Source organism: Coloeus monedula, assembly GCF_965178545.1.
Source record: "Coloeus monedula genome assembly, chromosome: 4".
Classification (NCBI taxonomy): Eukaryota; Metazoa; Chordata; class Aves; order Passeriformes; family Corvidae; genus Coloeus; species Coloeus monedula.
In genome coordinates this window covers 30,202,246-30,227,593 of record NC_138784.1, presented here as the reverse complement: position 1 = coordinate 30,227,593, position 25,348 = coordinate 30,202,246, and the positions used below count along the sequence as shown (strand labels likewise).

General features: G+C 38.1%; 1 protein-coding gene across 1 annotated transcript; it reads left to right on the top strand.

The window, feature by feature from the left end:
* Positions 1–532: 532 nt before the first annotated feature.
* Positions 533–24,883, top strand: NEDD1 (NEDD1 gamma-tubulin ring complex targeting factor). Its single transcript, XM_082279744.1, has 15 exons — positions 533–707; positions 1,714–1,857; positions 3,711–3,805; positions 5,215–5,331; positions 6,497–6,637; positions 11,516–11,745; positions 12,714–12,915; positions 13,867–14,053; positions 17,284–17,415; positions 17,597–17,644; positions 18,063–18,283; positions 19,014–19,158; positions 19,471–19,627; positions 21,882–21,948; positions 22,639–24,883. The coding sequence occupies exons 2-15, from the start codon at positions 1,722–1,724 to the stop codon at positions 22,741–22,743; spliced, it is 1,983 nt and encodes a 660-aa protein (XP_082135870.1). The 5' UTR covers positions 533–707; positions 1,714–1,721; the 3' UTR covers positions 22,744–24,883.
* Positions 24,884–25,348: the final 465 nt, after the last annotated feature.

Sequence of the window (25,348 nt, the reverse complement as noted above, 5' to 3'; positions counted from 1 at the left end):
TAACGAAAAATCCCTCCTTCTGTAAAATTCAGCATACCCAGAATAACAGGTATACTCCAAGTCAGAAAAAACATGCAACAATTTTCTATTACTTGATGCTCCTAGAAGTAATGTATTAACTACTGTCATTTATTCCGCTCTGTCACCACGCTATCCCCGTGTCCCAGATGTACGCTGTGCTGGATGCCTTTTGCTCAGCACGGGAACACAGACCTTCCTCTGCGTTTCCAATTCAAACCGCGGCAGATGCCGGGTCTGGTGCCCCTCCAATACACCCACGGCGGGTTTATTGCCAATTCGAGGCCAGCACCACCTTCCTTCAGCAGCTGCCAGGGAGCGGGTCAGGGGCCCGGCCCGGGACCCGCCTGCGGCGCTCGCTGCGGGACGGACCCGCCTGCGGCGCTCGCTGCGGGACGGACCCGCTGACTGATCCGGCCGCGTCCCGGCCCTTAACGGGCCCCTCCGGGCCGCCGTAGCGCCGCGCGCGGCGCGCGGGGGCTGCCGGGACGGGGCGTGTGAACTTGGGCGCGGCGCGGAAAGTCGGGCCGCGAGTGCGCGCGCGGGGCCGGGATCGCGCGGCCGGGCCCAGTCGGGGCGGGCGGAGCCGGGGCCGGGCCGGTCCCTCAGGCGGCCCCTCAGGCGGCGCTGGGCCGGGCCGGGCCGGCGGGGCGAGGAGCGGGGGCTCGGCCCGGTGCCCGCCCGGCCAGGTGCGCAGCGCCGCGGGGAGAGCGCGGGAGCGGGGCCGGGCGGTGGCGATGCTGATGCCGCGGGGCGAGGCGCGCCGAGCGGCTCCTCCCGCGGCCTCCGGGGCTGGAGGGGGGAGCGGGAGACAAGCTCCGTGTGAGGCGGGGAGTGGCTCCGCGGGGTGATGCCGAACGAAGGCGTGTGTGGACCCTGAATTTCTTGAGTAGTCTTTTGAGTGTTAATGCTCCCGGCAGTTAGAATGTACGGCCTAAAGCTGTGTGGAAACGTCCCGCAAACTTTGGCTAAGGGGTGGTTATGTTTTCAGCTGAAGGGAAGGCTCACGTTTAGAGTTCTCGCTTGTTGGCTGTTTAAAATTACCGGGGTACAAAGTTGATAGTCAGCGTTTCAAACCAGGCACTGGCTAGCCTGGCTTTAAGTCTTAAAACGGTGTCAGTCAAAACAAGTAGCAGTACATTGTTCTGGCTCTTCTGTTTTGTAATGTTTTGTAAGCTGCGATGAAAGGTGACTCGTCGCTCATATTCTACTGCCAAAGGTTTAGTTTAAAGGATTCTCGGATGTCTCCTTTGGAGTGGTGAGAGATGAACGCTGAATGAGTCCTTTAGGTCCATACTCCCAGCCTTCCCCTGCAACAGTTTGATTGTGGTTTGTATATCCCCATCTACTGGTGAGAAATGGGTCCTTCAAATACTCAGAGCTTCGTGGTAGGCAGCTGTGAACTGTGGAGATAAAAGCTTCATTTTAGTCTCTTGATGCCATAGAGAAGATGGCTTTGTGAAAAAGAAATCACACACTTCCTGCAAGAATTCAAGTAGCAAAAGCTTGGAGTGTCTGCTGCTATCACTCGTGTATGCAGCTGAACGGTACTAACTGTTTAACTCTCCAAATAAAGGTCGCAGTCATCAAGAGAACTTCAACCGTACAATTTAAAATTGTTACTTTGAATTGTTAGGTTGCCTGTTTTATATTTTTATTTTATGTGTTTTCACTTATTTATTTCTGCCAAAACAGGTGCAGCCATGCAAGAAAGCATACGTTTTGCCTCATCAGGAGATGACATTAAAATATGGGATTCCTCAACTCTAACTGTGGTGGAGCAGTTCAACCCACATACGCCCTCACATCCAGTCAGTTCACTATGCTGGGCCAGCAATAGTATCCTTTACAGTTTCAGCCATATTTTTGTGGGTGTTCTGCAAAATTCCAGTGGTTTTTTCTTTCCTTTTTTTACTAAAGTGTTTGTAAAACAAAGACCTGACGCGTTTTGAAGTCTCATATAAAAAAATTGGTATGTATTTTGTGGTTCCCCGTGTTGAAGGGATTTACAGAATCAGTTCATGATGGTAAATAATTCTGAAGAAGTTTCTTTTCTCTTAGGAGCCCACGCTTTTCTAATGGCTATAATGTGCCTGAATTGCCTGCCAACTGTAAAGCTTACTCATTTGTTTCTTCAGTAGTTGATTATGATACTTGCTTTTAAGACAGTGCTCAATTAACTGACAAACTTGAACAAAGCAATTGCTAGTGTAGTAAAATTCTGTACATAGTGTAGTGAGGAAAATTGTAATCAAAGATTTTTTTTTTTCCTGGGGCAGCTTCTCGTTGATTCTGATAGTCTTTGATAGTGTACGCTTACCTCTAACCCTGTAGGCAGTGGTTTTCTTTCCATTGCTTGTAGCATTTGGAGAGGAAGCACAAAGGCGTTGGCTGTGTAGGAAAACATCCACAGGATGGTGGTGGTTTATCATCAAAATAGATCTGACCCATTTAGGTCTTTCACCTCTGACTTGGAAGCCAGTTCTAGGATAATGATATGAGGGGCCAAGTGTTGGATGAACGTGTGAAAAATCTCAGAGGGCTGTCAGATGAACAGCTTGTATGGCTGTTACAGAAGAAGGTGGTGGTGCCTCGTCTTGATGTAGGAGGACAGGATGCTGGCACATAGCAACTGCAAGTTCTGAATATCTGTCCTCTAAGTCAATGTATGAGAAATAAGTGACACCAATTTGCACACAAATGCATGTTTTAGCTATGGAGCTTTCAGAGAATATGAAGCACAGGTATGTTTTCATGTATATGCATGCACACTTGTATGTGTTTGGTAAACTTTATCTGTAGACAGTCTGTCTTAAATGCTTTCTGCTACCAAGTCTCCTTTTCATCTCCCAAAACTGAAACAATGAAGGACCTTCCTTTATAGACTTGTCAACTTGTTAGGGATAAAGCATTAGTTTAGGTTCTGCATAGTTTTGTAAAATTCTGAAAAAGTGCCTTAAAATGATGAAAGCATTAGCAAGCATTACCTAATGGTTCTCTTGTGTTAAATCCAGGCAATTAACCTGTATTATTCTTAGATGAGCAAATACAAAATCATAATGGGCATTGGCCTGGAGACTAAATGATTAATCAATTTGTTTGGTGGCAGTGCAGGTGCAGTCTCCCTGCTCTGTAGTTCTATAAATGTTCCTATTACTTGGGGGTACTTGCTTTCATAAAAGGTCCTTTTTGGCCTTTTGTTTTTCTTTTCTCAGTACAGAGTGGGAGAAGTTAGCAACTGCTCATTGTACTCTAGAAACTGTATGGTGAAGTAGTCTTAACATTTGTCATGACCAGGACCATTCTTTAAATCCATAGACTACTAAGAGCAGCAGACGTTCCTTTGAACTAGTGACAAATGGGGCTCTTACTTGGGGGTGTGGGGAAACAGAATTGTGGACTGGATAAGCTGCCTTAGTGGTAAAGAGCTCTTAAATAATACCTGGCAGATATTTCTTGTCTTTTCTCTCAAAGAAACTGCTCTCTTGCATTGGCAAGTAAGGGCTGCAGTTAATTCAAGAGCTTCTTAATGAAAGCTTGGAAAATGGCCTTATGTTTCTGTTTCTAGGTCCCTTCAAGGTACAGTCCTTTAGACTGTTTAGCCAATCTGTCTTCTGTTCAGTAAGGGAAACTTCTGTTGCTTTTATTAATCACCAGTATCCTACAATTATGCTCCTTAACTTGTGACAAAGATAGATACCTGGCCACTGCTTCTGCTGCTGGTGATAAAATAGTTGTTTCAAGCTGTAAAAGCAAACCTGTTCCACTCTTCGAAATAGCTGAAGGAGTAAGTATGAGTAACACTTTTCCCTTATTTTTCCCCACTTCACTTTGTATCCTGTGTGTCTCACATCTGTTCTGCATATTGGCATCAGTTTAATTCTAGTATTGTTAGAATTGACACATATGTAAAAACATTTCCTTGTGTATTGTTGAACACATATAAAGAGTGGGGGCAATCGTGCTTTTAAAACAGTTCTGTCAGTAAGAAGATACAGATGCAGTTATTCAAATATGATCACTTGAGGCAGTTGGTGGTTCAGATGTGATCTAACGTATAGGAGATAGACTAGAGCTCAAGTTTGAACTCATTTTCCAGCTTGAACTGGCAGTATTGTGCATGCCTATGAATTGCACCTGGGAAACACTGGAGTCTGTGTAGAGGTTCTTCTTGGAGCGTACATATGCCAGCTTCTGGAATTGCAAGAAACATGAGAATGTGTGTTGTGTTCAAGGCTTTTTTTTTTTTTTTTTGTTCCTCTGTTAAATGGAAGTGGGGCACTTCAAAAAGCTGGGCTTAGTTTTAGATGAGTCTCTTCACATGGTCACTTAAATAGCTTGTTAGTGTTCTAAACCATTGTAATTATTCTCCTTGGATATCTGTTGTAATGCTAATTTGGACTGGAAATTTTCTGAAAAGTTGTTCAAACCTTGCTTTTAGGGTGCTGAAGCAAACTCTTCAAAGGTGGAGCGTTTGTCCTGAAGATTTCACTGAATTTGATCTATAACTGATGCAATTCCTTGCAATTTTACCATGTCAATAATTAGATGGACTTGTTTTTTCTTCACTTAAATCTTGAGAACTTTAAAGTGAATTTTCAACTTGATGGAACTGAATAATAATTTGTCCTCAATGTAGGCCTATCACTAAGATTGACATTTTTTTTTCAAAAGCTGGTACTTCAGTGATTATTTTCAAAAGAATCACTTAACCAAATTATGAGGTTTGCTGCTATAATATTCCCTGTAATGTTTAGGGAATGTGAAGTATGTAACTTAGGCAACTTCTTGATTTTCTTCTAAAGAATTTTTTTTCCTTAACTTAGGACTTTTTTTAAAAAAAACCTCAGTATCTGAATAAAAGACTATGATTGCACTTTATGGAGCTATAATTTAAAGGGAAAATGCATATTGGAGGAAAAAGTGCCAAAAAATTTTAAATGGGAATGGGGAAGTGCGAGCATTTGAGGGTTTATTAATTAATATGCTTACATTTTAAAGTATATTAAATGTATGTCCAAACTGGACTGGATTTTAAATGCCTTTTGATGGGAAATGGCTGTAGAGTATGAAAGGGTCTGTCAGCGGGACTATTCGTGCTGGTGAAAATGAAAACACACATCAATATGCTTTTAAGTAGATTTGAATAAATCCCTTAATTATCTTTACCATACTTTTTTCTTCTTTCTCCATTAGGCAAAACAGACATGTGTGAGCTTGAATTCTAGTTCTTCACATGTTGTCAGTGGAGGCCTCGATAACACAGTTAATATCTGGGATTTGAAGTCCAGAAAGATTTACCGCAGCCTAAAGGTAAGTTTGGCTGAGGAAGAACTGCAGCTTTCCACTCCCAGGTTTTGCTGCCAACTGTAAAAAATACACTTTTTCTAAGTCTGGTGTCTGTAGTATCAAGGTCACAGATAGGAGCTAGCACACATCTGTGTCTTGTTGAAGTTTGTGTTCTTTATGAGCTGTAAGTCGCAAATTTAACAAACATAGGTAACTTGGTGTTTTCAGAGTACAATTCAATAATTATATGTGCTTAAATTTTCAGAATAGACTTCTTATTTTGCAAATTTTTATTGATATTGGCTGATGGGGATTTTTTTCCAGGAGTTGCATTCCAGGTAATTGCTGTTTCTAGTATGTCAAGTGAGAAAACACTTCTGTATTTGTAGAGTACTGTAGCAGAACTACTGTTGTGCAAAACTGGGAGATGGTTTTCTTCTAACTGATCCAGTATGAATTCTCTAAAACCTTTTTATGATGCACAAAACTTAGGATGGCTTAGTATCTTTCCCAGATGCCTTAAGCAGTGGTTTGCCCTTATTTAGCACCACTGTTTTAAGAGGCTATGAAACTTCAGCTTTGATTTATGCGTTTTTTCCTTGGACTTTCAGAGTTACAGTTTGAAACGAAACTGCTAGGTAGCCAATACATTACTTTAAATATCTATTCCTACCTTTTGGGTTAGAAGTACTCGATTTTCTTCCCCTATATAGGAATATAGGGAACCAATAATATGTTCATTATACAGAATATCATCACTGCAAATGACTACTGAAAAGCTAGTTGGTAGATACGTGTGTTAATGCTAAAGGCGTCAGAAGGGGAAGTTGGCAGTAGCGCATCAGATAAACAGAAAGTGTATTCAAATATCACTGGTTTCTGGGAGACTTTACTTTAAAAATAATGTTCATAACACCTGTGGTAAATATCTCTGTGGTTGTCCTATTAAAATATTGTGTATAACTACATGATGATCTTTACTAATTTATTAAAACCACCTAATGCAAACAATCAGAGTGGTTATGATTGATCTTTGGTATGTTTTGCTGCTGCTTTCTGTGATATTTCATAACAACTCTTAAATCTTTTAAAATGTTACAGATGGTCATAAAAAATCAAGCTGAAGTTTTTTTGCAAAAGCATAAATTAGGAAAAATGTCTAACTCTCTCTAACCTCCCTTTCCCACAGGATCATAAAGATGAAGTCACGTGTGTTGCATATAATTGGAATGATGGCTACATTGTTTCTGGATCTTTGAGTGGTGAAATCATCCTACACAGTGTTACCACCAATTTGTCAAGTACTCCTTTTGGTTATGGCAGCAGACAGGTAGGCTGTGTTAAGTTCCTTTCAGGTATTAAGCTTAATTCACAGTCTTTAGAAATTGAGAGTACATATCAAGAGCTTTTAAGTTTTGTTACTCTGTTTCATCTTAATTTTTAAGAGTGCCCTTAAGGAAAGGAAAAAGCAGGCCACTGTGTGCATTATAGCCTTAAATAATAGGTAGCATCGAAATACAAACTTTTCAAGTGCCTTAATTTCTATACAGGTTAGAGCAAATTTTACTTGTAGACACTGGTTCCTCAAGAACAAACTTTTAGACATCTTAGAACTGATTAAAGCACAGTTGGTTTTACAAACCAAAGCAGGATTTCAGCTCATGACTCGATGATATTGTTGCAAAGGGCAGAGATCAATCATGTAGCCTGGGTTCTAACTTATTCAAACCTATCTGTATGGTAGGGGTGAATACAGGCCTGTATTTGGAAATAAGTTTATTTAATATGGAGATTAAAATTGCACAGCTGCTCAAAGAGAAAAGTAATGAGGTTTTATCTTACCTACTTAGGTGTTTAGTTAATATTTGGGAGAACTAGTTTGAAGGAAGATTGTGCACAAGACAAATACAAAGCATATGTACTTCAGGACCTTGGTAGGGTTTGCCACTGCAATTCCTTTCTGCAGACTCAAAAGATATTAAAAGAGTTAGTGGGTATGACAAGGGGAATTCCCTTGATATGAGCATTTGCAGTAGTAAATGAGCTGTGTTGTCCCATTGGGAATTCCACTGTGTGCTCTTAGTGAGAATTGTCTTGTCTTAGGGATAGCCATGTGTTTGAGTTCTAGACATGCTTTCGTTTTTTACCGAATCATTTTTACAGAGGTAGGAGCTGCCTAGGGGATGCAGAACTGTTGCTTTGGTCCTAAACCTGACCTTTAATGTTGCGAGGAATATTGAAGTTCTGACTTATTCCTTTTCTGTTACTGCAACAGCTTTTTCAGTCTTAGATTGCAGATAGTGTCAAATTAAATTTTTCTCCTGTCTAGCACGAACAGTATAACTTGGTGAAAAATCTCTTTCAATCTCATAGCATCTTGGGAATTATGGTATACTTTCTGATGAAAAATCTCTGTTAAATTTAAACTATCTCTGCTCTTAGGTGCTGCAGTGTCTTTGATCCATTGCCAATCCCATACTTGTGTTGAAGCAAAATTGTACTTCATACTTGGTTTGATCTTAAAAATCCATCTATACAGTCAGGTCATTTTTCTGATTTGATTGTTACGGTCTTATGAAGAATGTGGATGTGAGGCAGGAGCTACAGGGAGGCCATGGCTGGATTATGCAGCTGAGGTGAATATCCAGAGCGGAGACTATGCTGCAAGTTAATTGGAAAATGAAGAAATTCTTGTGAGGATGATTTGCATGAACCTGTTTGATATATTCAGTTCTTTCCGCAAAAAGTGATTAGGAGTAGGAGAGATGTCATGAATAACTACTTTGTCAGATGAAATCAAGAGGTCTGCTGCAAAGCTGAGTGACCTTTAGGATGGATAAAGCTATTCGATGTGTTAAAGTAATTGCAAACAAAGAGCTCCTGTTCACATTCTGAAAGGTCTATAACATTTTCTTAGGGAGGGCAGTTATTTGATTATAGTTTTAATTTAAAATGGAATTGAGCTGCGATTTTGTAATGAGTTGGCTAGTTGGATGTCCCAGTTTACTAGCTTGCCTTCGATCCTAAAAATGGTCTTTACTTTTATGTGCAGAAATGGCTTTATTGTTGTTTTGGGTTTTAATTGGAGAATCAAAGGATTGGTTCTGCAGTGGAGCAAATATCTGAAGACTTGTGTAATTCTGTTAAATTTAAAAAGCCTTTACTTGATTTATAGCTTAGGGGCCAGGTTTCCTTAAGAGTAAACTTGAATAGATAAACAGTGTATTATACTGTTTGATCCTGGCACTAGTTTTCTGACTTAGGAAGGGTCACCACTCCATAGTAACTGTTTTCAGAATTGAGGAATGTGAAGTCTAACTAACCTTATAAATTTTAGCTTGTCTGTGTTTGATTCAGCGTGGTGGAATGTAGTTACCTTGCCAGTTAATTTCTCATGTTGTGTAGATTCTACAAGTAGCAGAATAGCCCAAGGCTGCTGTGCTTTCTGTGTCTTTAAACAAAATTCTTTTTGTAGGAGCATTGGCCTATATTCTGTTAATTGATTTTAATTTAGAAACACCTTTGTGTTTTATTAGAATTGAGTTCTTGCACAGAGTTGTTTGCAGATCCCGTAATTTGTCTTTGCTATTGGCATTCATTTAGACTACCAGATTCTTATCTGCCTGCTGTTGGGAGGATAAATTAAGGTTTGTTTCAAAACGTAATGTTTGTTCAAGTCTTCACTGCCTGATGCAATTCTCCTAGCAACAGGATTTAGTTCAGCTGTTTGAACAGCTGGCTGATTTGTAAAGGAGTGTGATGGATTCTGGCCACTCCATATACTGAAATGTTGCTGAAGTGGGGAGCAGTGGTAATATGGGGAATGTAGGCATATGAAAGAAAATGGAGAACTTGCCGAGACCTGTGAGATTAAAAGGATAAAGGAGAAAAGGAAATGGCCAACTTGGTAGGATAGGAAGGGAGGTTTGATAAGAGCTAGAAGAGAGTAATCTTGGTGGGGTGGGCAGAAGGACAGGAGTGAGAAAATTAAACATGAACAGATGCCAGAGCAGTAAAGGGGAAGGTATTTGGAGGTGAAGAATTGAGAGAAATGTCAGAGTCAGGAATGTTTGCCATGTAGATCCTGTTTGTAATTGAAGCTGTTACTCTTGAATCTCTCAGTATTTTTTCAATGTAAATAAACAGAAAAATTATTATAAAAATGTCTCCATTGTGTCCAGTAGAGGACCATATTAATGATGAGGAGTCATACTCATTCCTATTTGAATATGCAGTTGGAAGTGCCACCTCTTTAAAGCAGGTTGAAGCAATTTGGTGTCCAGCAAGACATGCAATACAAGTGCTGGAAATGATGCTGGAAGAATATGAAGCAACACATATCTCCATTAAAATGAAGTTAAAGACAGAAATAGGATAAAGGCCAGTACAATGTATTGTGGTGTGGTCTATGCCAGAATAAAACAATAGCTTTTTGAGAGCAGTTTCAGGCAAATAAAATATAAGAGCACTCATTGGACTGGACTTGAGTAAAGTACTTGATTCAGTGCTTTGTGAGAAAATACTAGAGAGGATGGGTAGGAAACTCTTTACATTGATAAATCAAACAAATATTTTCTTTCATTATCTATCTTGTTTAATAGTTTCAGTAGTGCTTATGATAGTAGAAGTAAGGTCAACAAAACTGGGGAAGGGTCTGGAGCACAGGTCTTTTGAGGAGCAGCTGAGGGAGCTGGGGTTGTTCAGCCTGGAGAAAAGGAGGCACAGGGGGGACCTTATTGCTCTCTACAACCGCCTGAAAAATAGGTACTAGCAAGGTGGGGGTTAGTCTCTTCTCACAGGTGACAAGTAATAGGAGAAGAGAAAATCGTCTCAAGTTGCACCAGTTTAGATTGGATTTTAGGACAAAATTCTTCTCTGAAAGGGTAGTGAGGCATTGGAGCAGGCTGCCCAGGGAAGCGATTGTGTGACTCTAAGTAGAGCTATGATGAAACCCAGTGGGAAGGCATTTGCCCATAAGAGAGGGTTGTATCAGTATCCAAAAATGATTGAAATTATAGACACGGGAATAACTGTGACAGAGTAGAAAGTGGGGGGATAACCGAGGCTCTTCTTATTAGAGTAGGATTTCAAAATTCCTGAGGGAAAGAAGGCGTTGGATTTCTTAATATAAAATGACGATGAGTGAAACAGACTCAAAAAAGAAAATGCAATCTGGGATATTTCAGGGCGGGTATTTACAGTGTAAAATGGATGAAGCGTTACTGCTGTTGCAAAGACAGTAGCAAAATATTTTGAGGATCATAAAAGATTTTAGTTTTCCATATTCAGGAAAGATTCTTACTGGGAGAGTTGCAAAGAGACTGATGGTACTGGAAAACCAGTCCTGGGGGACTTTTTCACTTATTTTTTATATAGGAAAATAAAGCCTGAAGGAAGGTGAGGTTGCTGCTCATTAAAACAGGGGAAAGCGGCACTGGGGAGTTTGGAAACAGTTTTAAGTGTAAGGGCATTACGGTGACAGGAGTGAATAGGTGCAGATGGGTCATAAGTAAAATTAATCAGGAAATTGAGTACTGTAATTTAGAATTAGAGCAGTGAGCTTCTGAAACATCCTCTGAAGCAATGTGGTGGAAATGAAGTATATTTTCTGAAAGGCGAGTAAAATTCCTGGATTACCTGGTTCTGTGACAGCGAGGCTGCGTGTGATAAACCACGCATGTTATTCTCTACTGTGGTTTTAGTCCCCGGGTTGAAGTCTGTTCTGCAGGACCTACATACTTGCTTAACTCTGGAATCTGTGTCTTATCAAATTGGCTTATATCCAAGTACCTCAAATCAGTGAAGGGGAATTAAGTTGAACATTCTTGGCAGAAGACTAGTTGGTGAAATAATGTACCTTTTCACTCCTTTAATTTGAGATGAAGTGTGATTCTTTTTTTTTTGTATGAAGGCTGATAATTGCTGAAAAATTGAGAAATTTTTAGAGAAGTTTCCTTTTCTTGTCCTTAATTTTGCTGATCAGCACATATGGTACCCCATAATAGTAAAAAAAGTCTGCCCCTCTGATACCAAAAATGGTATTGTAATGGAAAATTAATTTTTCCGGTTTTACTATTTGTGTTTCAGGGTTGGAAGCCTTTGTAGACTACTTTAACTTCGTATTCCTCATCTGTTTGTGTCTTTAGAAAATAATTTAATATCGTGTTTAATATCGGTATTAAAATTCATTTTTATGTCTGTTTTACAGCCTATTCGACACTTGAAATATTCATCCTTTAAGAAATCCTTGCTGGGCACTGTTTCTGACAGTGGAAATGTAACTCTCTGGGATGTAAATAGCCAGAACCCATATCATAATTTTGAAAATACTCATAAAGCACCAGCCTCAGAAGTCTGCTTTTCTCCAGTCAATAAGCTGCTGCTTGTAACTGTGGGTTTGGATAAAAGAATTATTCTCTATGACACTTTAAGTAAAAAGTGAGTATATGAAAGACCTTTTGATTTTAGAAGATTCGTTATTTGGGTTTTATAAACTGAAAAAACGTGCTGAATTATGACATGAAATAATTCATTCAGCCCCCATTCAGAATGGTTGAAGTGGTTGGCATATTGCTACTGGAGAACTTGCCCCATAATCTGTTTTGCTTTTTAAGTTAACAAACAATTAAAAAACTCCAAGGCGTGTGGGAACTAATTGAAGCCCAGATTATGAGTGATGTTCCCCAGTGCTTGTGTGTGGGCTTTTCTTGTTGATACAGAGCAGTTAACCTCTGTGAGGGACAGTACAGCCTGCTTTTCTAGTTAGGATAAAAGATGTAACTGTGGTGCACAGAGCTGCTGAGATAGGGGAGAATATTGGCTGAAAAAGCAGGAAATATGGGACATTGGTGAGCGGACTGTGTAGTAAGAGGGTAGGATGGCAAGCGGTTTTGTGGGACATTGGTTTTAGCGTGAGTAGTGCTTTACTCTAGCTGAGTAAAAGCAGGAGTCTGTTTGCATTTTGGAAAGGTGTAGTAGAAGGATGCAAACTAAGACCTGAAGTTCTTCCTAGAGCTGTGGGAAGGGTAGAGTTGATAGGCTTGGAAAGCTAGAGGATGAGAGGATGTATGTAGTATGATTGCTGCTGCAAATGATGGTATCAGTAAATAATGTTGGTGTTTGCTATTAAGAAGGTAATGTGATCCTGTCCCCATGAAGTCTTTAGGGGCATATGTAGTTTTTTTCTTGTTGAGCATGAATGCTTAGTATAAACCTAATCCACTGTGTCTTAAGATAGTTCACTGAATTTACTTGGCATTGGAAGTTGAACTACTGACCTGTAGCTGAATTATGAAAGCTTTGAGATATATATATATATATTTTTTTTTTTTTTTTAGATATTCTGTATAGAAAAGGCCAACTTCTGAATTCTAAAAGATCCATCCTGTCCTTTTTCATATTTGAAGGTTACTGACAACAATTGTAGCTGATTTTCCTCTGACCACAGTAGACTTCATGCCTGATGGTACTACTTTGGCTATAGGATGTTCCCGGGGAAAGATCTGGCAGTATGACTTAAGACAACTGACATCACCAGTGAAAACAGTTATTGCTCACAAAGGCTGTGTGAAATGCATACGTCTTCAGTTCAGTAGCACTTTTTCCAAGGTAAAAAAAGCTTTCCTTTTTATTGTGCAATATGCAAATTAATGAAAGCAAAGCATGAGTTTAAGTTCTAAAAAAAGGTTAGCATTCACTGTCTAAGCATTACAGATGCTAACAAAATCGGATCATACCAGCACAGAAATTATAAACTGCTTAGTCTTAACTGCCTCTTTAGGCATTGTTAATTTGGAATTCCCCCCACTCCTAGCCTTAGTGTAGAAATAAGTGGAACTTAGTCTTCTAGGTTTTCTGGTGTGGATATGCTGCCTTTGCAGATCAGTTTGTAGCACCTCAGGTTCATTTGTAGGCAGTAGCAGAAAGGTCTGTAATGGCCCTTCCACTTAAGGAGAAGACACAGAGCTGCTCACCTTGGGATATTTTGTGTGTCCTCTGTATGGACTTTTTGCTGGCACATATAAACAGTGGAGAAGTTAACTAAATAATAGAGAAGACTTAAGAGGTTTTTCCAACGCTTAATTAGGCTCTACTGTATCCAGAAACCCTGTGCTTTCATTTAATGGACACTGAGAGAACCTTTGAAATGGATTCTTTACCACTCTGAGACTTTCCTTCTCCTTTAGTACACTTACTGCTAGTGGTTAACTATGCCTGTAAAATTTGGAGTCCCTAGTAATGTAATCCCTTATTTCTCCTATTGTCTAAACCTGGGATCAAAATTGACTCATGCAAGGTCACTCCACTGTTAAATTCTGTTGCTATCTTTGTGAAGGTCCTCACGGTATCTGTATGATAATACGGATGTTTCCTGTGCTCTTTGAAGTTACATTAAGATACCTTTTTTTTATATTTATAAAGGCATATCTCCTAGGCAACCTTTACAACTTGAACTGATTTTTTTTTGCTGTTTTTAAAAAGGAAAGTATATTGGGATACATTTTTACTTCTGGCTGAAGGCATAATAAATTATCTTAATTGGTTCTATTTTTTCTTCAGTCTAACCTTACAGGTTCTTCAAATAAACCTGTGTCCAAAAGAGTAGAAGTCAAAGCTGGTAGTAATCTTGGAGGAATTCAAAATACTGGCATCAAAAACATTGCCTCTCAAGCATCAGCAGCAGTTTCCTCTCATCTTACATTGACTAATGAGAATAAGGGAGGAGAGATTTTTCAGGAGAAAACAGGTAATTTCGTATTCCTACTCTTACAGTATTTGGCATAATGGTGAAGATGGAAGCATTGTTTCGTGTTTTGACCATTACAGTATAAAAATTTCACTGAGGGAAGGGCATTTGTTAGGAAGTATTGTGTGCATATGCATGCACATCTGCATCATCTTTTCCCTCCCTACTGCATAAACACATGCTATGAGACTGTAGGAGGTAAATTGGGTCCTACTATAAGCTTAAGACAGGTGAAGTCTTATAATTGTGGTGGCACTGTGGGACTATGTCTTGCATTCTGGCTTCTTGTAGATTATGTACATAATGTAGTTACTGATACAATTTCTACTTGGAATGCAGAGCTAAAGGTTTGTAATTCTGTTAACAAATAGGAGTAACAGACCTCATCAAAAAAAAAAAAAAACCAAAACACAAGCAAGCAAAACACAGAAAAAAAAAACCAACCTAGTCCAAAAACCCAAGTGACAACTGAACTGTATTTTTGTGAGAGGCATGATTCCAGTATCACATGGTAGGAAAGATGTTAAATATAGTTGCAAGGCTGATTAGTTGTATAACTGTACTTGCTATCTATGCCTCTGAAATTAACAAATTCTTTGTAAAAATTCTGAGTATTCCGAAACTCTGCCACTGTGTGAAATGTACTCTTAAAATTTTATTTATTCAAGAGTTCTGAAAATATCAAATCAGTGACACTGCTAGTTTGATTCTTGAAAAAAATCCTCAATCCATTTTAATGCAACAGTACTTTTCCCCTCCCTTTTAAAATAAGGAGAAATACATTTAGTAACAGTAATTAGGCAATAAGCCACTGCAGTACGTAGGCATGTGTATTAATGATCTCCCTTGGGTATGCAGTAAAGTATGATGTGAAGTAGAATGTTTCCTGTGTATGCAAGAAGTGCTGCTAATCAACATTACTGAATGGTGAAATTTTTATTTTGGTTAAAACATATGATTTATTATCTTTATTTGAAGGTGTAATGTCTGTTACCCCTTAAAGAGGACCATGCATAATACATAAATGTTTTAAGAAAATAAAGGCTTACCAAGTAAAACAGTTTTCTAATCTGAGTGTTCACTTTAAAAGTAAACACCTCTGAATACTCCAGAAGATACGGTCTTTAAGGTTAAGAATGGGAATGGATGGCATTTGTTCTCTGGAATTTCTTCTAGAACCTGTTTATGGGACTTAACTTTGGAGAAATAAGGGACATTCAGCAAAGTAATCTGATAGCATATTTAAACAAAATGGAAGCTTTCTACCACAGGTAGTTTTAAGGTACAAAAGTATAAATGAAGTCAGAATGTGGTGAGAAACTTGGATGTACTTTGAGCGGGCTTCCCATAAACTCCTATTTAACAACTGTTGTCTGGTTTAGGTACTTAACTACATTTAGATTACTGGGAATGGGTAAAAGTGCACAAGACATTTTGACCCAACTTTACATTACACTTTTTCCACGTAGATCCTCTAAATTTTGGCACAGGTTGATATTGCACTTCTAATTTGACTCAGTATACCAAGTATTTACTTAACTAGCAAGTGCAGTCCTGTGTTGGTGTCACAACTGACACATCTGAAGAAGTAGGGAAATGTAATATATTAATACATTTTTATATATCATATTTAATATATTAATACATTTAAATGTGCAATCTTAAACATGACTCAGGTTCCACTTAAGGTAAATACTTGGACATGATCAATTGCAGTCACCCACTGACACTGACCGTGCCATAATTATGCCTCCCCTGCTGGGGGAGAATTTTAGAGTCTTTGCCAGGAGCCCGAGAGACGAATGGGCCTATCAGCCTTCTCTGCTTTCAGATAGTTGTTTATTAAGTCTTATCAGAGAAATAGAACCACTTAATGTGACCCAGACATATCACAGAGCAGAGAATGCAGGAGAATGCCCAATTATCAAGATTACACAGCCTTTTAAAGGTAAATTAACCAATGGTCACTAAAAGCGTACATTATTTTTACTTTTCCACCAATGTATAATAAATCATCTAGTCACGTAGACAGGAACTGCGGAATTCTTTATCCAATCATCCCAAACTACTTCTACTGCAGAATATGGAGTAGTAGAAGAAGAAGGAGGTCTGGAGAACAACAACAGTCCTCCATTTTGAAGTTTTTTGCTTTTATCTATTTACTATATTAACAAACCCAAATCATCTAGATTTTTCACCCTGTGACAATCATACATAATATTTATTCTATCACCTAGTTCACACCAGTGTAGGTTCTAATTCTTCCCAGAGGATAGGCAATTTTTTCCAAGGACAAAGGTCAAAAACAGTGTTGTCTAGGGGGGTAGAACCCTTCAAAACAGGCAGAGAAATATTCTCTGTACTCTGGGTTCCTACAGCCCACACAGTCATATTTGGATCACTTGAGCAAGTAATCCCACATAGAGAAGTACTTAGAGGTTTTATGAACATTTTATGAAATTATGAAAGATTTTTGGTGGTTGTCTGAGCAGTTTAATTAACCTCTCTAAAAACTGTAGTTTGAATAATTACTGGGCATTTTTTTGACTTACAATATGCTTCCATTCTTCAGACAACTGTCCTTAGTACCATGCATACAAAAGCCAACTTTTTTTTCCCCCCTGGATTGGGTCAGGGATGGGGCTTGAGGGTAAAGTGGGGAAAGGTCTAGGAAGAAGTTTGGTTGGGGTTTTTTTTGTCTGCAATTTTAACTCAAATTCGATTTTCTATTATTAGAATATATAAATTGATTTTCTAATATTAGAAATAAGCAGAGCATATACTAGCACTAGGAAAGCTTTAAAGATGATGTTTCACTTATTTTCTCTTGGAATGCTTAATGGCCCCAGTACAGCAAATTCCTCTTCTTGCAGAACAAATTTTAATTTTTATCATCTGGAAGTGGTTACCTTATTAGCAGAAGGTGCAGTCACTAGTTTTCACTTCACCTGATCCAGCATAAAATTGCTGCATCCATCATAATAGATTTCTCTGAACATGGGTGAGTTCTCCAATTTTACAACCCTCCTCTTTAGCTTTAAGTTGTAGTCACCTTTGTTGACAGCCCAAATGAGGAAGTTAAAATTTCCCCTATAAGTGGTATCCGCAGACAGTTCTCAAGTGCTTATTGGACTTGCCAGGTGTCATGCTTGGTGTGAGATTGTTCAGCCATGATGTATGTTATTTTTGGAAAAGGTCAATTACTAACTGAATGTTATTGTCCTTTGAAGGTTTTCCCCATAGTTCCAGCTTGGATGTCATTCCATCCAAAGAAACAGATCATGGGAAAAGTGCTGAATTAAATAACTTTGATGATTTGGGTCGAAGTAGTTTAGGAGATGTGTTTTCTCCAGTCAGAGATGGTAAGTTACTAATACTGAAATTTGTAAAGCATCGTTTGTGTGCATGTAGTGTGACAAAATGTCATTTAGGTCTTATTGACTGCTGTACCCACTTGATATTTAAATTCGTCTTTGATTATGGACTTGATGCAGTGATACAAATAAACACTTCACTTGTCTTCTGTGTTCTGCTATTTTGTAGATATTATTGCAAATAAAGTGACTGAAGATCCTCAAGGAAAAGGAAGTGGTAAGCATATGCCAGTGATAGGCCTTTGGAGGTCTGTGCTAGTTCTCACATGCTGATTTTCTCATACCATTGAAAACAAGCAAATGATGAAAGCAGACACTGAAACAACTTTTCTGGAAATTGTTTGACATGTTGAGGCAGTAGCAGGAAGTCAAGAGTATGGTTCTAAAGTGATTGGTATTTTTCCTTTATACAATTTATAGTGATATACAAAGGCTTTTCCTGCTTTTTTTCTTACTGTTATAAGGATGGTAGCAGCATAAGTTGGATTTAAGGGTTTATTTTTTGCGGGGTGCATTTTTTGGCAATTTCTTTTGTTAATCAGTTTTGTATGAGTGTGCAGGCATTTTAATTGTGGGATAGATTTGGTGTGGGTGTTTATTGACCTGTGTGTTTCATCTTTCCCATTTCATTTTAGGCCTGGATTTCCAGTCCTACCTTGTGGGTTTGGATTTTCTCCCACAGCCGACCACTGCCTTTCCAGTAAAAAGAAACCCAGTGGGCAGTAGTGCACAAGGGATACAGTCTAGCCCATTACATGCACTTGGGGGATCTCCAATTAGAGAAGAAGAACATCCAGAGACTGACACTAAGAAAATAAGTCTTGGAAAACAAGAATCTAAAGAAGTCTTAAAGCAGGTATTCTTGTTATGAGTGGTCTTCTTAGAATCTTGACAGAATGTTACTACTTGAAGAAAAAAATCCTGAATAATGCCTTATCTAACTTTATTTTGTAATTCTGTTCACACACTATTAACACTTATCCATAAAACCTTTTTTATTAGGTGATTTAGGTGAATTGGCCTTCAGCAATGGAAGATAAATGTATGTTTGTCTTAAATAAGATCAAGTTACATAAGTTTCCGTGAAACAAAACAGGTAGCCTGAGGAGTATTTTGATTTTTTTCTAGAAAATCAAGAAGGATCACTAGGTGGTTGCACCAGTATGATTGATTGTTGTTTGTTAGATCAATTCCACCCTCTTCTTTCCCTGTTCTCAATCTCCCTCTTTCTCTTGAGATATCTTTAATATGCCTCTGCACAGAGCTTTGCTACTTTTGTATTGCTCTTGAGAAGTCTGAGTTTGCTAGGAATGATATAACTTAGTCACAGCAGTTTTGATGTGAAAATTAAGAGGCCCCCGCCTTTTGCACTTGCTTCCATGTGCCCACTTGAGGCAATTTGGAATGTTTTAGCAATCAGTTTTTCAGATATCTTGCTAGGAAATGAAAAGCACGTATTTCTGAGTAGATTTCCTAAAAGCAAAAATGTTTGAAAGTGCATTTTGGAAAACTTAGTCTTCAAATGCAATTAGACAATTGTAACAAGTAGATTTCATCTTTAAAAGAAAAAGTATTTTTGTTGTCAGGTTTCAAAATCAAGCTTATCAAGCACAGACCCTATAACTTCAAGTTCTTCACCATCATCCACTCCTGATGCAAATGACAAACTAATGAAGACTATTCAGGCCCATCCTGCATATGATCTACCAGTAAATGGTACTACCTCAACAAGTAAGTTGATAATTTTGGCCCAGTTCTAGGTGTGGTTGATTGTAAACTGATTTGAAATCTCATGAAATGGACTTAGCATTAAAAAAAGAACATCTGATCTTGATTCTTTAAATCGAGCCAGCCCTCCTAGAATGTCTCTGGTTGCCTCTGAAAAGACTCATTCTAAATCTGTTTAGGTTTCTTTTACCAAGCAATATTTGAGGTAAAATTAATGAAATAATTAAATTTTTTTTAAAGTATCAGGGTAATGCAGAATATGAGAGGGTTTTATTTGTCTTGAGGGTTCTCAATATTTTATTTTCAATTGTAAAGGTTCAAAGATAACATCATCTGTCAGTGCTGGAGTTGCAAGTTCGTTGTCAGAAAAAATAGCAGAAACCATTGGGAGTAGCAGACCAAATGCACCTCTGACATCAATTCAAATAAACTTCATTCAGAATATGATACAAGAAACAATGGATGACTTCAGGTACTTGTATTCATGCAGAGTTGTTGTTTTCAGTGACATGTTTTCTTAATGGGATGTTTCAGCATTTGCTCTAACAAATTTCTCTTTGGATTAGAAAATTACACCATTTATAGCCCTATGTTTTAAAGTCTAGGTATGAAACTTAGATTTTAATAGCTCTGATGACTAATTAGACTGATGCCTCCGAGGGCTGTTGGTGTATGACTTTGCTGACGTTTCCAGAATGAGTGAGTATTTCTCAGGTGGTAAATTTAGTCTGCATGGCGAGGTTCTTACTCTTTTCCTGAAGCCTTGCGCTGTTTTCTTTCCCTTGTTGCTCATCTCCCTATCCCAGCTGGAGAAATTTCAATGCTGAGGAGAGTTTGATGTAGCCAGTTGACTTGTGTTGGCTTTGATTGTTGTTATCTTGGCATGTGTAAGGTAAAACAGTGTGTGTTTATTTCTGCTGGTGAAGCTTTGCATTGAAATAATGTCTGTGCTGTAAGTGATGGTTGGTGTCAGATTACTTTGTGGATCCAACCAACATTCCAAGTGTTCTGAAAGAATTCAAATTAGTACAGTTCTATTTAGAGTGGAGTTTGAAGAAGGTGAAGAAGTTAAGAGAATCGTATCTAGGGGATCACTTCTCAACCCATGTTTAAGATGAAATAGGTTGAATGGCGATGATGAAGAGGAGAAGAATTGCTGGGCAGGGGAAATGCTGCTGTCTTGATGACAAAAAGCAATGCAAAACTATCTTAATAGGTCTGTGTACTATGGCTGTTCTGTATCTGCCAACAGAAAAAATACATCAGATGTTATTTAATGTCTTTATATTGATAGAATATGGTAAAACTCACCTGGGATTTTTTGGCAATAAACATGCATCTGATGAAAACCTGTAACTGCTGTGACTTAAAATGCAGTCTATGTATTGCAGATGTATTTTCTTGAAAGTCTGTGTTCAGGCATCCCAGAGTTAGAAGTTATGCTTGCCAGTCTTTTACTTCTAGTACCTGAGATCTGGAGCCTTAAATACTGTGTTTTTCCTCTGACCTATACTTTCTGGAGTGGCTGGAAAGGTGTGCTGGCCCCTTTCCCAGTTGTAAGTTGCAGATACATTTAAACTGATCATAAAGGATTGTTAGTACTGGAGTCAGTAAGAGGGAAGGGAACTATTGCAAGCTTCTCATTGATGTAACTACCTTTCAGTCTCTGGAATCTAAAGAAAGGATTTTTTTCTTCCTCGCCTGTAATTCATTCCTCCTCAAGTAATGGGGGGAAAAATCATGGGCCTTTAGGAAAGAACTAGGAATAATATATAATTCATTTGGTTCCAAAAAGATGTTTGTTTCTTTATCTCCCTGTCTTTGGGAGATAACCTCTATCTTTGGATTTATAAGATGCTAGCTGGCTCAATACTTGATACACTCAAAGAAGATTGCCTTCAGTAGGAGTTCTGTAGCACAATAATCTGTGAAAAGAGAAAGTGAAGATTCCCTTTGGGTTTGCTGTATGTTTGAAGAAAGGAAAAAGAAGTAAGGTCTGTGTGCATCCGCTTAAGAAACACCTTGCTTTGTCAGGCCAGTGGTACCTATAGCACAGTACTCAGTCCTAGATAACTGCACTGTGCTGCACTCTTCAGGAAGAACTTATGAGCTGTCCTCCTTGTTCTTCCTCAGCATCTGGAACTGTTGTATTAGTCTCCTGTTCAGAGACTATTTTCAAGCATGGATTTTGTAGTGTGGAATGGTTGTCCATGAATTAATGAATTCATGTCCACAGATTAACCTGGATTAGTCTATGGTCTTGAGGGTAATGTATCACTTATCACAGTTGATGTTTTGGGCCCTTTTACAAAAAGGTGCTGGAAGTCATGTCCTGAAAAGGTGTATCTCCAAGTACAGATAAATATCTTTCTCTGTGGTGCTTGTGATCAAGGGATTGAAAATCAGTTTTGAATGGTAAAATAAAAGGAGTTCATAGTTTGCAAGTGAAAAAAGAATCTTGATATCACCATATATATGTTTATGTTTATAAACTTAAAAGGTTCTACATCTTTGTGTATGCTGAAAAAATGGTACTTAAAAAATCAGTGTCACAACAAAAGTATTCCAAAAATATGTCATAGAGGATTATGTTCCATGGTCTAAGGGTTTCTAGACTCTCGTTGGGAGTGAAGGTGAGGAATTGTGAAGTTTTGGGTGCTGAGGGTTGGAGAGAGACTGGTTCCTAAATAAGTCTAAGCATTGTCCTTTTGCAATTCTTCCCCCAGAGAAGCATGCCATCGAGATATTGTGAATTTGCAATTGGAGATGATCAAGCAATTCCATATGCAGTTGGTACGTACAAAGACCATGATGGGAAATGTATTCACTTTTCAATTTTGGTAATACCAAATTCGGTAATATCAATCTTTTCTCAAAACTGAAAATGTATTTTATTTATTAAGACCAAGAAAGGGAGGATTTGATATGGAGGGGGAAAGTATGAATGGGAATCTGTTAAATTGTTTTTTGTTTGATTGATTAATAAAGGGAACCTGGGGATTGAGTAGGTATGAATTCCATATTTCAGGAGTTTTAAACAAATGGAGATGTCCTTTGGAAAGGGCCAAAGTCTGGGTAAGGAGAAGATAGATGGAATTCAAATAGAAAGCTTCACTTGTATGTACTATATGCATACTGAGCTGTTCTGTATTCTTTAGCTTCACCTTTTTATGAATCTTTGTTCTTTTGATCTGCGTTAAAAAGACCTTGTCTCAGTACTGAGCATTTAATGGAACCTGCATTAGGAGATTCTCATCCTGAAGAACTGCAAAATATCCTTTGATAAAATATTCACTAATGTATTAATGATCAAAATGCTGTATGTCAGCATAAAAAGGAAAATCTTACTTTTCTTATCAGAAGTTTTTAAAAACAGAATTATCTGCATTATTTCATTTTCAAAAGAAATATGAAAGCCAGTAGGGTAAAACTGGAGTTACTAACTTTATTACTACTGATTGGGACTTTTTTTCTTTTCTGTAGAATGAAATGCATGCTTTACTTGAAAGATACTCTGTAAATGAAAGCTTAGTAGCTGAAATTGAGAGACTGCGAGAGGAAAACAAAAGACTGAGGACTCACTTCTGAAAGATTTACTTTGCTAATTTTATTAGCATGAACTCACTACAGGTGATGTGTTGTCTATGGCAGATCATCTATCATCATTGAAGTATTGTTTGAAGACCTGCTATTATTTTGAACATGAATCTGTTCTTCTAAGTAACTGGTGTAAGATACTATATGTAATTATAAAATTTGTAGCAGATAGGCACTGTATAAAGAACATTTGCATCCTCATGCTAACCACCTTGAAACGCAGCCGTCTAACAGGAAAAACTGAAAGGACAAGTACATTATTGGAGTTTTAGCAATACATAAAGTGCCTTTTCATAAACAAAATTAAACCAGGACAGATGCTTTTACTGTAAGAACTTTTTTATATATACCTACTTTTCTATCTGCTTCTTTATTCTGCTGCTGTCAGAAACAATCACTACAGCTTGCCTTTCAGATACTTTCCTTGAAGAAAAAGGGGAGCGAAAGCTCCTCTTTTGCACAACACGGAGTCTTGTTTACAAAGAGTTGGAAAGTACAGTAGTCAGTTAAGTTTGTTCAACTGGCAACTCTTCAGTCCTGAGTAAAACTAGAGCTTGAAAATATTCCCAGATTTGGTGCCACAATCTTTCTTGTTGAATTCATAAGTTTGTTGTTCTAACAAATGCTACATCAACTACACAATGAGATTTTTTGTTACTACTTTGGCTATGAATTAGATTTCTTTTTATTTACATGTATTTGAATGTTGTCATAGCTTGTCTGATTTGAATGCAACTTTAGTCTTCAAAATGTAAGTATATTAATAATATAGCCATTCATAATGCGGCAATGTCTAAATGAGGTCTTTCAGTCTTTGACTCAAACACCTTTTGTGCCCAACCTCCCCTGCCATTCATAGTGAACAACACTTAATACTGAGCAGTTTTGTCACAATTTTGAGTCTTCTTGGTTAGCGTTATTGTGGCCTTCTTGAGATAGCTGCCTAACAAATCTATTACCTTATATGATTAACAGCCATTAAAGAGAGATCATTACTTCAGTACCATAATAGTATCATACTGGTGTGTAAACATTTCTGAAATGAAGCTCAGTGTGAAGTCCTGACTGTTGAAGTGTGTGGGATTTTGGCGTGGCCTTTATTTTGCCAAGAAGATTTAATTTAATCTTAAATTTTAAATTTCTTTAAAAATTAACTTAAAATGTTAAAGTGAGTTAAAATTTTTTCTGAAAGACGATTTCTACAGGTGCTTCGTGCTATTTAAGTTGTTCTGGAGGCTTCTTAATTTTCCCTCTAATACTTGCTTGTTTCTTTTCACAAATTCAAAACTCAAAGGAAGTCTGAAGAAGATGGCAGGTTAATTAGTTACAACAGCTAGTGTTTAAATCCATGATGACACTCTTCTACTAAATGAGTAGATAAATAATGAAAGCCATACTATATAGTGTAACTTATTTTTATATGTTGCAAAACTAAAAGAAAAACTCCAAACCTGTCTATAACTTTTCCTTACCTTTTTTTAAAAAAGAGACTTCCTTTTTGTATGTTATTCAATGAAAAACAGTCTTGTAGCAAAATGAGGGTGTTCAAGTAGCCTTTAATATTAGGAAAATGACTTTAAATGTCTGTTCTACTGCTTTTATAAGCTTTAAAAATATTTCTATATTACATATAACTTCATAGTGAAAGGAAGCAAAAAACATTGGGGTTTTTTTACTAACTTAACACAATCTAGAGAGCTCTATGGTAAGTTCATGTGATATGTAAGCTTGACCTATAGACTACACAGTTCATGAAGACAGTAGTAGTTGAAGGTAGCAAAAATATCTTAGCATTCTTCTACGTGCTTTCCAGTGTTAATGAAGTAACCTTGCATATTTCCGTCTCTTGGTTTGTTTCTTCAAGTGCTCTTGCTGGTGTACCCGGATGACAGCAGGGAATTAGACAAGTATCTTGGGTATTTTGCTTGTAGGTAATTTGTTTTCTTGACTCAGAACTGTATAATGCTTTTAATTCCCAAATGGCAGTGACTAGAGCAAGAGTGATTAAAAAGATTTTTAGGGCTTTTGTCCGTATCTCAGGATTACTGTAGCGCATGTGGCTACACATGGTGTGTGGAGACCCAGTCTGCCTATCACTATAAGGGTATGTTTTGCCTTGTACTCAATCTGATTTGTATGTTAAAATAAAGCTTGTTTTAACCTTTTTGAGGAAAAATCTGTGGTCACCTGCTTATTAAAGAGAATAATCTGTATTGTAATTGTTATGCCTCATCAGGCACGCTCTACCTGAAATTCTGGAGTAATCGCTCTTCTGCCTCTGTGGCTTTGTGTAGACCATCCAATCACTCCACAGAAATGTTCACAACACCTCATGTTCTTGGAGTAAAGGACAGATGAGCAGTTTCCCCTTCCAACTTGAAAACTTACAGTCATGCCAGAGAGATCATGTTCACAGCTAAAAATCATGTTCAAGCACGTGTTTTGGGCAGGGGGAATGATCTTGTCTCCGAAGGTCTTGGTGAGCTGGAGATCCTGCATCTTCTTCATGTTAAACTTAATGGATGTTTTATTTTTTAAATTCCCTTCTCTCATGCGAATACAGACTTACTGTGATGAGAAGTTTATTTGCAGTTTC

Coding starts and splice junctions, on each gene's coding strand:
- NEDD1 (XM_082279744.1), top strand. CDS start 1,722: ATGCAAGAAAGCATACGTTTTGCCTCATCAGGAGATGACATTAAAATA. Junction 1,858..3,710: donor ACTATGCTGGGCCAGCAATA/GTATCCTTTACA, acceptor CTTGTGACAAAG/ATAGATACCTGGCCACTGCT. Junction 19,628..21,881: donor GAAACAATGGATGACTTCAG/GTACTTGTATTC, acceptor TTCTTCCCCCAG/AGAAGCATGCCATCGAGATA.